Below are 15,110 nucleotides of genomic sequence, written 5' to 3' on the forward strand. Positions count from 1 at the left end.
TAACGAAGAAGAAAATATGTAAATGAACCATGGATTCAGGGAGGGGGCACTGGACGTTGTATTATCTTCCTTGCAAGTACTACTTTGGTAATTACGCCTTTGGTAGCTTGTAAAGTTTTTTAGGGAAATAAAGGCTGTATATTAAAAACGGGCACTTATCCCTCCCTCCATGGAATAAATAGGTATGCGTCTCTTTGTTGGTTTAAGTTTCACAGGCAAGATCTTAAAATTCGATAATAAAAGTAAACATAAATTTACGGCATCATCCTATTTGGTTGGGTTTGCCCCTATTTAAACCCCCTTAAACTCAGGGATATAAAGGATTAAGACATTGGCCGATAAATATATTTTTATACTCAAAAATTTTACAAAAAATTACCCCTTCTGTAGATTTTAAATATTGGATGAAATGTTTGGGTATTCAACCTAATGAACCAACTAATTAAACTTTATTTGAGTTCCCAAAGTTGTGAAGCCAACGAAAAAGTAAACGTTATTATAAAATCTATGGGACTGTCAGGAATGTCAAAAAAATTCTGAAAATGAAATGTTTTAAGAAGCTTAATTCAATGATCTTTAATGCGTTAAAATATATAATCAAATTAAACGGACCAACACTACTATTGTACAACGAAATTATTTTTTTAAACAATTTAAATGGGTTTGATAAAAGACCTAAATAAATTGAATGGGAAAGCCCAAATTTTCTTATGTAAACGAACAAAGATGGTTTTCAAAATAAAATAAGAACGTTGACCTTGTACGCCTTCAAGTTGTCACGTTCAATACGGCTACAAATGAGTTGTAGAGTAGGCATACGCATTTTTTATTCCAAAATTAAGAATGATGTTCAAAACTTGCCTTTGACCTTCTCATCACAAAAAAATTATACTGACTTTTAAATGTTAATGTTAATAATTCATGTTTTGGTAACTCCTTTCCTAAAAGGCCCTTTCAAATGACGTCAATCCAGAATTGAAGTTTAAAATTTAAAGACAAATACAACAATAAATACCTTTAGTAAACCTCATTAAAATAGGTCGCGGATAATTTTCATTTATTTTTAATATCGACTATAAAGCAGTAACTAAAAGTGATCATGCAAAGCTAACATATAATCGTTTCCACAAATTGACTTACAAACTTTTAGAGGAAAGTAATGTTTGGTAACTCTAAATATAATAAATCTATTAAGATAACTTCAAAGTATGGATGGACAAGACTTGACTTATAATACATTCTAAATAATTCTAGATACTCAGTGATAAGTGATTTTCAATCATAACGTACTTTTATAAGGTGTACTTTTTTCAATAAATCACATCGTTTAAATTCTTATTAAATGGAAACATAAAAAGGATTTATTTAAAATCAGTGATTTGCATACGTTTTTTCCAGATGGATGGGGGGGGGGGGGAAGTAAGGCAGTTTTACAATTTATCGTAAGGAAATGTATTTAGAAAAATTTCTATCAGTCAAAATTGATATAAATGTGTTTAAATTTATTTCTGACTATAATTCTGAAAAAGCAATGATTCAATAACTCACTTTCCCTACTAATACAACTAACCCAATCCAATTAACCTAGTACCAACTCAATTACTTAACCCAACCCCATATACCCGCATGTGTGTGCATCCCTTGTGCTCTGTCTAGGCCGAGGAGGAGGTCCGTGAGCTGCAGAAGAAGATGCAGCAGCTGGAGAACGACCTGGACCAGACCCAGGAGAAGCTGATGAACGCCAACCAGCGCCTGGAAGAGAAGGAGAAGGCACTGCAGAATGTAAGTCCTCCGAGTTCATAGAATAGTTATCTAGAATAGTTTTTTATCCCCAGGCCAAGGAAGAGGTTGAGGCGCTGGAGAAGAAGATTATTCAGCTGGAAAATGAGCTGACCAGCACGACCAGCCAGCTGGAGAACTCTAACGCCAGGTTGGAGGAGAGAGAGAAGGCCCTGCAGAATGTGAGTACTGTGTGTGTGCACATCAAGTTTCACATAAACAGAAATGGGATTCTAAATAGTATTTTTCGGAAAACCAATGAAGGAAATTTTTGGGACAACGACATATATATTCAGTGGTTTAAAACATATTATGTTCTCTTTTACTTTATTTAATTTAAGTGTTTAGAATCTTTAATTTCTGTGTATAGTGAAACTGTGCATGGAATGATAAAGCACCCATGTTGAGACTGTGTTTTCTATGCCTTGAAATATGATATATTTAATAAGGATTTAAGCAAAATATGGTTCATAAACCATCTTTATAGTTACAAGTTTATATTATCATATTTACTAAATTTATATCCTTTTTAAAATCACTGAAATTTTATAGAAATAAGTTGATTTCCTTATCATTGCCAAACCCCCACCTTTCCCAATATCTATTATTGTAATAAAATGCATTTAAAAAAAAATTTGCTTACCTTTAAAATATATCCTAATGTGCACCCATGCTACTCCAAGCTCTAAAGTTCGAGTCTCTGCTTTTCAAAAAATGAAAAAATGATTGTTATCTAACCATTTTGGTTAGGTTTTAAAAGTGCAGCTTCTTTATAACTATAGTATTTCCATACGTCCTTCGCTTGGTCCATGCCTTCAAGGCATCTAAAAGCACTTTGAAGTTAGGGGAGTTGGAACACCCAACATTAATATTTGAGATTCTAGGAAAATAGAAAAATAGAAGCTTCCCTTTTAAGAGAGCCATATCGGTCCAGCAGTTAGCGAGATATTTTGGAACAAACACAATGACTCTTTCATAACTTATAATTATTTTATATCTCAAGTAATTTATAATTATTACAAAACTTATCTAATCTTTTCAATAAGAATATTGTCAATTTGTTTCTGCTGCGCTATATATTACAAACAAAATTGTCCTTGTTGAAAATTTTTGAACCAAGTAAATCCAGTATAGGGTTCAATTACAATTTCATTAAGTATGCCTAATATCAGTTTTTAGTTTTTTTTGTTTGCGCTCTTTATCTTTTTGATTTAAAAATGAATTTGATTTTACTTAATAAATTGCATGATTTTTTTTGTAGTGTTTATTTTTTTTTATGATTTGTGTGTCTAGGTCACATGAAAAGGGGGATTTGCTATTAAATGCCACTTCACCCCTTCATCAAATCAAGACATTTTGAAGTCAAGAAAATTGATATTATAATGACTTTTAAAATCAATCTACGTTTTTTTTTTATCTAACCACCAAGAGCCAGTAGAAATCTCCAATGAGAAGCAAACTAAATACATAAAGCGGTAAACAGATCTTATGGAAATGCTCTGAAATGTTTTAAAAACTTCTTGATTTAATTTGCTTCAGATAAATAAGGAGGCCATTATTGGTTTAATTTAAGAATGTCATTTTTGAACCAAGGAACCCCGTGCTACGTTCCCGTTTTTTCCGGAGAAAATTATTGGGTGGGGTTTTGTTACAAATATTACCCAATAGACATTATAAATTAGAGTCTTCATTATCAACGTGAAATTGACATTAGGTCTAAAGGGATAACAAAATTTAAATATGCTTCTTTTTACAATATACTGAATGTACAAATAAACAAAAAAGTATTTTTCTATATGTTATTTAAATTTGACAGAAAACAGTAAAGCATTCGATAGAGTATATATATTAATATGTCTAGTATTTATATGTCTATTGTTTTATAAAGGGCATGCATAGCATGGTCTTTTGTCACATATGATAAACTTTAATATCATACAAAATTTTAGAACATTTTGTTTGTGTACTGTTTACTTAAATATCGTCATTTATGATATTTTATCTTTTCTGTATTATTCATATTAAATGTACATGCCTAAGCTTTATGTATTTGTATAGTTATCATATTATACCTAAAATAGTTTTATTACTGAATATAAAGAAATTCTATACAGATTAAAAATTCAAATAAAATCAAAACAAAAATTACTATTACCAAAAATAATTTCTATTTGATATTATTCTATGGAGATTTGTCTAGGTGGATTTTTGATTGTTAATTTTAAATAATACATGACGTGGTTAGGTGCTAAAATGTTTTAATTTATTTGAACACATTTTGGTGAATGTCGATTCTCTATAAAAAGTTTGATTTTGTCAAATGTTGTCCTTATAATCGGGATCTCCTCGATCGGGTTCTCCTTAACAAGGTAGCTTCTCATAGGTCCCGGGAAGGTTTATAACTATTTTGGGTGAGGGTAACACCACCCTCCCAAGAGAAATCGCCCCTAGAAAAAAATTACCCCCTCCCCTAATTGTTTTTACTTTTTCTTTTAAAATCTAAAATAATAAATTGGATTATTAAATTCGTCTCTCCCCTCCTCAAGTGCCCCTAGAGGCCTCTAGGGGGCGTAGCCTCTAGTCTGAAATATTTCATTAAAAGAATTAAGGGATAGATCCATGATAGATAAATCAATCTTTTAAAAATGGCTTGTTATAAAAAAATTTGTTTTACAAATTTCTGGACTATCTCAATAGTTTTCAAAACCTTTGTTATTTAATTTTAGGGGTTGAAATAGAAATATTCTATCCCAGTAGTTTGGGTAAGAACAGGATGAAATGGGAAATTTTATCCCGGGACCGATATTGAGACATGCAAAAGTGGAATAACATTTCTACAGAGTCGGAGTTTTTTTCTGTCTCGATTAGAATTAACAATATATGTATATTATCGCTCTTTAGAGATAAAATTTAGTTGAAGATGAAATAAAGTAAAAAATGTTAAAGTGGTCATGGAAGATTTTTATGTTTGTGGGCAGTAAATTATGCAGCAAAAAAATATTAGCCAAAGAGAAGCGTCACTTTAAAACATTTTATTGAATACTCTGGGGGTAATGGCAAAAATGAAGTGTAAATGTGACTGCTGTGCATCTGTAAGATTTCTAGACGGACAATAATTGAATTTCTATCTACTATAATTGGGTCTTAATATTAGGTGCACGGACAGAAAATTAAATTTTGCTTAAAACCTTAGTACCAACTTCCATCTCAAACACTTAGCATTAAATTTAATTTTGACCCATTAAATTAAATAGTAAAATGAAAAGAATTTTAGGGGTAGAAAATTACTTTTTTAAAGGGTTAACTTGTAAAAAAACTGGTAAAACTAGATTCGTTATTATGGGTATTTATAAACTTATTAATTTAATCTATAAAAACTAGCTTAATTGTCAAGTCAGAAATATTTTTGTCAATATGTAGCGAAATTTAGGGATTTAATTTTATACCTAAATATAGTTTAAACGCTATATATTATTTACATAAATAATTAATTACAAAATAAAATTAAATGAAATCTCTCTTTAGAAGAAAAAAATCTGAAATAATGAAATAGAAAAAAGGATATTGATATTGTTTTTTGCTGCTTGTTACTTTTCTTTTTAGACTTTGAATCGTTTTAATTCTTTTTTATTCATTGCAAAGTTCGTCAATTATTTGATCTTTTTCACGTTTAAACTGTTTTTAACCTATTTTTAAAACGTATATAAAAATATACTATGACACCAGTAGAATCAGACTGCAGAGCCTAAATTTGAATAAAATCCCCAATAAACTTTTTTGGGGGGATTTAAATATTAATTTTTACTGTTGCCGTGATCATTTTGACCGAAGCAAAAGGTTTTTTTTTATTTGGGTAAAATTCGTAGCTTTTAGAGTGTTTTGCTTCATAAATATTGTATTCTGGTATAGAGTAAAATTAGGCCTTATGATTTTACTATAAAAATTCACTAAAAAGTTAATTCTTTATAATATATCAACGAATTAACATTAACATGTTTGTGTTCTCTCACTTATTTTAAAAACATAAAAAATGGCTGTAAAGGGTTAAATGACAACAAATGTTTATGCAATACAACAAATTTATTTTTGTCACATATACAAATGCGTTATAAAATAAGATTATTCAAACTTATTTTTAAAAATAATTTTAAAAAGAATGTATCTTTTATGTGTATGGTTTTCATTCTTTTCATTTTATTTAAATAAAAATTATTTAACTACATTGGAAATAAGTCACTTTGTGAAAACACTCTTTTTTTGAATTGTTAGGAATTGAAATAAAACAAGACTTCTTATTGGTTAGATTTCAGAATTATTTGTTTTATTGTAAATGTTAGATTTTTCAATGAAATTAATTGTTTTGGAAAAAAAAAATATTTCCAATGAACAGAGTAATGTTTTTTTTTATTGTATCAATATAAAGTGAATTATATAAAAATGTTCTGTAAGCCACAATATTACCCGAAGTAAAAAAAGAGCTTTTGCTCCAGTCAATATGATTACAGCAACACTAAAAATTAATTTTTAAATCCCCCAAAAAAAGTTTATTGGGGACTTAATTCAAATTTGGGCTCTGCAGTCTGATTCTATAGGTGTCCTAGTATATTTTTGACCCCCCATTCAAAAATAGGTTAAAAACAGTTTAAGGATGATAAATTTCAATAATGAATTATTTTTTGAATTCTATAAAAATTTCTTTACTCGCCTTAAACTATATGAACATTTCACATATATTACTATGCCCCCCCCCCCCCTCTTTTTCTCTCACGCCCTTCTTTAATCAAATCATGGTTTTAAAACTAATGGTTTGGGCCCAGGATTTGCCCGAATTCCGGTATAATTCGGTGAAATATTGCTCCAACCACTCGTCTTCTATTTGACATGGAAATTGTGATAATCCAGGGTCCTCGGTATAATATACATTGGCCGCTCCCACTCTACACCCAGAGTTCTGAGTCTGCGCTGATTTTGCTGAAGAGTTGTTTAGCTGTTCAAAGCTCTCTCCCCCTCCTCACCCCTTTCCCCTCTCTTTCTAAACAAGTATGAAAACACTGCAAAAAAAAAATATTTCATGTAAAATAGCAAAATAGAAACTAAAAATATACTTCTATGAAGAAAAGATAGAAATTTGATAAAAACCAATAATGATTTTTTTTTTCAGTTGTAGAATTTTTAAAATTGTCTCTTAATTGAATTGAATTACATTGTGATAACACTGAACTCCATATAACTCTCCCCTCTCCCTTGTTCAGTTCCAACTTGATTCCATTCCATCCACACACACACACACACACAGTCCTTTTATACTTGTGAGTGAGTGTTAGTTGAATAGTTCAGTGTTGAAGCAACTAGCCTGCCGGTGATACGAATCCATAGCTCACACACACATTTCTGTGCAATTTAGTAACATTTTTATTATTATTTTATTAATAGCATATATATAAATAAAAAAAACAGAATGGCAACCCAAGTTCAAAGCTCCTCTCTGCTGGATGTGTTGAAGAAAAAGATGCGCCTCACCAAGGAGGAGATGGAGAAGTACAAGGAGGAGGCGGAGGACATGGCCAGGAAGCTTCAGGTTGAGATCATGAGACGTGAAGAGGTATACAAATTTCAAAATTTATAATCCTTATTCTTCAAGCTCGTATCCAGAGATATGCTAAGGGATTTAAGAACCTTGAGATCCTTGAAAAAGAGTAAGGCAACTCTCACCATTTTCTTATCTAAGGGGGGTGTTGTCATTCCTATTCACCCCCCTGATACAGGCCCTTACCTATAATCATTTCCTTCCACATAATGACAACAATGATAAAATTATCAAAAGTTTAAAATTCTGCCATTTTGGTTGTGAAAGAGAGATTTTCTTTAAATATATGTGTGTGAGTATGTATGTGTGTAAAAGATAGCTAGGGAAGGATAGATAGATAGATAGATAGCTATGACATGCCGCTTTCATTTATTTAACTCCTTAGTAATTCGTGGATTAATTTAATCCGAGTGAAATTGTATTTAAAAGTGAATTATAATATTTGTTTTACGTTGCTTGATAAAGAAAACCAGAACAGCTATGTTCATAAGTAGTGTAGCAACATTAATGATCTGTCATTTTTGTTTAATAAGCTAATGTTATTTGTGACATAATATTCGATTTTATATGACTAAGTGAAATACCAACAGACATTGATTATAGAGTAGTTGTTAAACTAAAAATATGCCTTTCTAAATAAGAAATTAAAATTTTTTATTTGTATATTGATATGTGTATGAATATTAGCAAATATGATAATGAATATATTCATTTATAATAATAATAACATGATGTCATGCTAATATATAAACTAGGGAGTGTCGAAGTGTTACATGTAATTGTTTTCTACCTGTCTTATTAATATATAATTTCTAGATATTGTAGTATGCTTCTCAAAACAAAAGAACAATTTGTTTCATTACAATAGTATAATCTTAATTATAGCTTGACACAGCAAGGTCGATATAATATAGATCATTTTACTTAGGTTTTTTCTTAAAATCTAAAGTAAATAAAGTTTTGTTGTTGTTTATTTCCTTTTTCAAGAAAAAATATTGGAAGTTTTAGGTACATTTTTTCGACCCGTAACTAGTTAAGATAAATGACAGTCGCTTTCATATTTTAGTAACACATTTAGACATGATACCTTTTGCAGAAATGTCCCATTTTAGTTTACATCAATTAAGAATGGTAGTTTTTTCTTTATAAGATACACTGCATAAAATGCCTTTCATTTTACAGTTGAACTTATTGAGATATTTCATGGTTTTAAAGTTCTCGTAAAATCTCGGAATAATATTTTATCTTTCATTGATACTTATAATTTAAAATCTTAATAATGTTTCATAGTTTGTTATTTTGTATTGGTAATGTTTGTTAAATAAAGGGGAAAGTTGTTTAGAGTTATAAAGCTTTATACTTTCTCTATGAATTTATCTGATTAAAATCCTTGCATAATCAGATTTATTTACATTTCTGTGTACAAACATTCAGCTCTTATTTTAAGATGATATTTTCGTTTGTTGGGTCTTTTTATGTTTATCTGTCATAAATTAAACATACAATGATTAAAGAAACATATGTCTTTAAAAAGTCAAAACAGCTTGTAACTTAATGTAATCAAAAATAACATTTGTAATCATCTTGAAATTGCTAAAAAAAACATCTCAAATTCTTAACAAGAAGCAAGTTTTTTTTAAATTTAAGCAAGCTTTTTTTCTGAATATTATTTGGGAGAAACGGTTGGTCATGAAAAATACTTGTTATGCAACTTTTGGGGTTTGGTAAAATCTGTAGAAGCAAAAGAGTGCGTGGCTTGTGGCTTGCCTGTCTTCAATTGACCGGTTTTTGGTTTAGATGAGTGGCGAGCCGTGTGTGACTCATAGTTTTGACCATTTAACTGATTCATGTATTTTATAATATACATATTTTTCATTGCGCGCATTTTGTTATAGGAAAATTTTCTAAATTATTCTTGGAAAATTGTATTAAGACGTTGAAAGCTTAATTTATTATGCTACCAACCTTTCTTATTTTCTAAAACTCTTTTTGGACCAGAAATAAAAAAAAACTGTCTGAAACATCTTAATATTTTAAGCGTTCTTTATATTTGCCTTTAATTTATTTTAAAAATATTTCCCTGTATTTTTTATCTTTGTGAAATAAAACAGTATTTAGAAACCACATAAAACATGTATTAACCAGTTTATCAGCACAAATAAATCTCATGGTAATTTTCAATGACTTGGCAGCCGCCGCAATATTGCCATTAGCCGACATTGCATTGCTCGACTGCATAAAAGCAGTAAAAATGTCAATACGAAAAATGTTTTTGAATTTGCAATTACCGGCTCATTTTTTTTGTCAATTTACGCCTTAGTGGCGAATTTTTGCGGCTGTTAAATCCTGAAATTTTCACATTTCTGAAATGTCATTAAGGAAGCAATCTTTCACTTTTTTGGTGTAGAAACTATGACAAATACTTAACATTTAATGAATAGCATTAAAACCAATGAACCCTACTAAATAGCATATTAAATCCCCTAAATTAAAAAAAAAACTTATTTCAAGGGCGGTAACAATGAATACGGATTTTTTACCTTTAAAAATTGTCAATTTTTGTATGAATCTCACTTATTTGTTTCCACCCACAAATGTAGGACAAATCAAAATAAACAAGGAATAAAATTTTAATAATAGCGTAGATACTTTAAAAAAATAACTAAATAAGTTATTCTTATTCGCGAAGAAATGTTCCTTTTGCTTGTTAAAACACGAAAGGTAAGAGTTAAAAGAAAGGGAGTTATCACTAATTATTTAAAACAATTTGTAAATGTAGATTGTCCATGTGTTGAACTCACTGACCGTATAATAATAATCACATTTACATTCATTATTTAAATCTGATATCAAACCAGGCATGGGATTGTGGGGGAGTTAGGGTAGGGGGGGGGGGGGGTATATTAAAGGGGTCAGAAATAGGGTTATAAACAAGGAAGATATTATAACATGGGGGAGGGGGGGGGGCTGGTATAAAGGGTCATATTTCCTAATAAGGAGTTGTGGAACAAATGCAATTGGTCAGATTTAATTTAATTTGCTTTCTAAATGTGTATGCATTGAATGTGTATGCTCTTTCTTATTTTCTTTTATATAGCGATTGGATGTTAGTGTTATATTGTCTGTCAGTATGAAGTATCACACACCGCTGGACCGACATACCCTCCCGAAAAAATTACTCAAGAAAATATGCCCCCCCCTCCCCCAATCCAAACAAAATTTTTCAATAAAATTAAATTTTTTAAAGGTTTAAAAGTAGGACAATGAGTTTCAGAACAGTTAGAGAGAAATATTATATAGAATTATGTAACAAATGATATTATTAGACTTAACCGATGTATTTTAATCGTAAGTAATTTCTCAGTTCATACTTTTATACATCTAAGGTATTAAATTTCAAACATTAAATCACGTTTCAAAATAATGAAAACTATCTTTTCTCCATTCTCATAAAATTACGCCAGTTTTACGCAAATTTAGAACTTTGATTAAAGATATATTTAATACATAAATCCTCTCAATTTTATTAATTTTTGTAGTTTATTTTCGAATTTTATTACAACTTTAAGGCAATAATTATTTTTTGTTATTTTAATTTTGCATTTTTTTTACTTTATTTGCAACTATTACAGCATACTAATATACAATAAGTTAAATAAAAAATCAGTCTCAATATTTCAATGTTATTGACTAGTAAATGTTTGGTGTAAAAATGTTTTCTGTAGGTGCAAGATTCTGAAGATTTTTATTTTTGATCATTTTTTAGTTATAACGTGATCCTAATATTTATGTAAAAGGGGTAGTTTCACGAAATGCATTTGAACTTAATTTAGTGAACCGCATATTTTATCCTGGTTAAATGGTTAAACTACATTTATTTGGCATATATTTGAAAGAATTTAAATTTTCTACCACGTAGCTTTTAAAATATCAAGACTTGAAAATCGTCTTTTTTAATTGCATATATAACAAAAAGACAATTTTCAAGTCTTTATATTTTCAAAACTACGTGGTAGAAAATTGAATTTATTCCGAATATATGCTATATAAATGTAGTTTAACCCGTTAACTAGGAAAAAATATGCGGTTCACTAAATTAAGTTCAAATGCATTTCGTGAAACTACCCCTTTGAATTTTTAAAGTTTTTAATATCTTGTTTATTGATATTGATTGAGTTGAGACACCTCTTTTATATTCGTGTTTTGACAACTCTAAATTGATGGATTTATCTTTTTTTAAAGAATTTTTATTTTCTACTTTTCAAGCATTTAATATTTAAGACAACGAAATGTAAATTAGCTATTATATTAAATTTGTTAATTGAAATTTAATTTTGAATTTACATATAAATTAAGACAAGGAGAATGTTTAATGGTAATTAAAATTGAACTCTAACTTTCACACACCCTGCCTTAACCAAATAAAGGATAAACAAAAATTACCATGAAAACAGACAATGCAGCATTCAAATAGGACCTAGTGCCAAGTAGAATCCATTGAGAATAAAATCCTAGCTGTTCCTTCTTGGCAGATATTTCAATTTTAAAATTTAAGGTGAAAATCACTAAATTTGCCTAATATACAAGCCAAATCTACCTTTAATACAGGGAGATTAGATACTTTTTTTCTGTAAATCGCTAATGAGATCACTTTTTAAATCAAATAATATCTTAGTCATGTAAAATCAATTAAGCAGTTGTAATTTGACTCGAATCTGGTTAACTTGTCTATGTGTCTTACTTGTTTTCTTAATAATCTCCAACATTAGAGCATAGAATTCTTTACACAATGTGTATACACTTAGAATAGAGACATCTAGAGAACACCTCTGTCAATCAGCCAATAGGATAATGCTGGAAGAACAATCTGGCTATGTTATTGGTAGAAATGTGTATAGATTTTGGCTCAAAAGGGCAAAATGTTTTTACTCTGTTTGCATAATGAGTCACCTATAAATAGTTGCATTTCATAGGACAAAGCTTTGCTTGGGTAAAACATATCTTCTAAAAATGTATTATCTTATATAGTTTAAAAACATATGATAAAACATATATAATAAGTCAACTATGAATAGTTGAATTTCTTTGGATAAAGTTAGCTTTCTATAAATTATTTTGTGGAATTATTTCGTTGCTGTATTATATGATTTGATTGTACATAACAAAAGAAACCTGGTGTTTGTATGTTATAATTTTGTTTAGTTTAACAGATTATGGGTCCAGTTTGGCCTTCTAGATATACTATATCTATTGGTCTAAGATAAGATTATACAGGTTATTTCATTCCTTGTCTGTATGATAATCCAGGCTTCATTGATTTAATATTGTGTTTTGAAGTATTTCTAAAATATAAAAGTGCTATGTGATAATTTGTTATCAATCTGTTTCTTTTAGAAGCTTTTCTAAATTAAATTTGTATAATATAATGGAAGTCTAATTCTATTTGTACCAAATGTACCTTTACTCACTATGAATTAAAGTATGTCTTCTACTCTGTTGTGCTAAGGTTTCCTTCAAGTTATTGTTTCTCCTTTCATTTTCTCATCTGCTTTAGGCTGTTGTAAAGCTTTATACTTAATAAAAACTTGCTGCCTTGGTGGAACCTAAGGTTTGTGCTGAGGGAAACCTGATTGTTAAGGTTTGTGCTGAGTGTGGTACCAATCAGAGATTTTGAAGATTAACTCCTTAAGGTTGATGAATATTAGCCAAGAACTTTTGGTCTGTTACATTAAGTTTACTGAAGATTTCAAGCTAGCTAAACATATTGCCAAATCCTAAGCCTCCTTATAAGCAAGGATTAGGAAGAGGGGTTTGTACCAAATAGTATAGTATATCTAGATGGTCAACCTGAACCCATAATCTGATTTATCTATCCTAAGAAATACAACAATAATACAATATTCATAGTTGACATATTATTTTATATCGTTTGTCTATATTTTACTTTATATGTGGGAATACATTTTTAAAAGTTATGATTTTACCAAGCAAAGCTTAGATATGCAACTTTTTATAGCTGACTCATTATGCAAATAAAATGAAAACCTTTTTGCTCTTTTGAGTCAAAATCTGTACACATCTCTACCAAAAACATAGCCATATTGTTCTTCCAGTGTTATCCTATTGGCTGATTGACAGAGGTGTTCTCTAGATGTCTCTATTCTAAGTGTATACACATTGTGTAAAGAATTCTATGCTCTAATGTTTGAGATGATTAAGAAAACAAGTAAGACACATAGACAAGTTAACCAGATTCGAGTCAAATCACAACTGCTTAATTGATTTTACATGACTAAGATATTATTTTATTTAAAAAGTGTCCTCATAAGCGCAATTTACAGAAAAATTGAATCTAATCTCCCTGTATCAAAGGTAGATTTGCCTTGTATATTAGGCAAAATTAGTGATTTTCACCTTAAATCTTAAAACTGAAATATCTGCCAAGAAGGAACAGCTAGGATTTCATTCTCAATGGATTCTACTTGGCCCTAGGTCCTATTTGAATGCTGCATTGTCCGTTTTCATGGTAATTTTTGTTTATCCTTTATTTGGTTAAGGCAGGGTGTGTTCATTAAAAGGTTAAGCTTAAATTTTTTAAAAAATGCCAATTGCTGTGTATTTGAATATTGCATTTCAAGATTCAATGATCTCCATGATCTGATGTCAAAAATTGTCTCTGTGTCATTGTTATGACAACGGTTAAGGCCATAGCTTTTAATTTGACATTGTGTCAAGTTGAACCTTTTTTGGTAACCAGCTAAATAGGCCTATGTGTTGTGGATACTAGATAGATAGATGGTTGATTAGATGGCGCCATACCTTTCTTTTTAAGGGGTTTCTTAGTCTGTCATGGGAAAAAAATGGGATTGGTAAAGTCAACTAAACAACAGAGAGGCTTTGGAAACTAAATAAAAATCCCCCTCTCCTTGTATCTAATAATGAAAAAGAATTGAATGTTTTTATAGACACCTCTTTTTGATCAGGCCATACTCATTTTTTACCCTTCACTTTGAAATTCTTCTCTCACCAACCCCTTGTTCTTTATTATTTCCTTCCCTAAATTGTATTAAAGTCAGCCCAACCCCTCCAAGTATGCCTCATCTTTAATACTCAAGAGTGGGGGGTGGTAACGGTAAACATATCCTTTGTTAATGTTGGTTGTGTGTGTGTTTTTGAGCATGGCACAAGCGCTTTTGCCGCGTTGCACCACCAACCATTATATACCCAAGATTCCAGCTTTTTAGAGACAGCAAACAGGTTTCTCTATCTTTCTCTCACTGAGTTTTGCTCATCAACCATCAAAAAATTACTGTGCCCCCTCCCCCAAATACACATCCCCCACTTAATGTGTCTTTGAAAATCACGCATCATCCATGGTGGGGGGGGGGGGGGAGTCCGGGGGGTGTCATGGTTTGGGTACTTTCAATTATAATTTAGGGCCTTAAATAAGGGGATGGTGCGTGCCTTGGTGTCAAAAGTTCGGCATAATTTTTCAAGAGCAAATTGACGCGCACAATTTTGAGTACATTTAGAAAGAAATCTTTAAAGATTAAATTAAAGTATTTGATTATCAATATCTATGATTTTTGCTGATGTATCAATAACATGGTGGATTAATTTTACTTGCTGAATATCATTTTAATAGTTTAGATATTTTGAACAGAAATAAGGGATGGATTATCCACTGAAAAAAAAACGTATTTTACCCCCAACGCGTATTATTTTTCTTATTGGTTGCTAATGC

The 15,110-nt window shown here is 30.2% G+C and overlaps 1 protein-coding gene across 38 annotated transcripts in view; it reads left to right on the forward strand.

Annotated features, from left to right (window-relative positions):
* Nucleotides 1-15,110, forward strand: part of LOC145334709 (tropomyosin Mac r 1.0101) — a 55,691-nt gene that overhangs the window by 19,424 nt on the left and 21,157 nt on the right. For 14 of the 38 annotated variants that reach the window (XR_013884934.1, XR_013884920.1, XR_013884915.1 and 11 more), the window contains exon 4: nt 1,836-1,961. Coding sequence is in view for 23 of the 38 variants with exons in the window: in XM_080180381.1 (XP_080036507.1) it covers nt 1,836-1,961 (126 nt within the window). In the remaining 15 variants the exon portion in view is untranslated. Of the gene's footprint in view, nt 1-1,656; nt 1,783-1,835; nt 1,962-6,725; nt 7,382-15,110 lie in introns of those variants that run through there. The other 24 variants (XR_013884935.1, XR_013884916.1, XR_013884961.1 and 21 more) reach the window with 4 other exon arrangements.

The sequence above is a fragment of the Acartia tonsa genome, chromosome 2, assembly GCF_053477335.1.
Source record: "Acartia tonsa isolate MP-2025a chromosome 2, ASM5347733v1, whole genome shotgun sequence".
NCBI classification, from domain to species: domain Eukaryota; kingdom Metazoa; phylum Arthropoda; class Copepoda; order Calanoida; family Acartiidae; genus Acartia; species Acartia tonsa.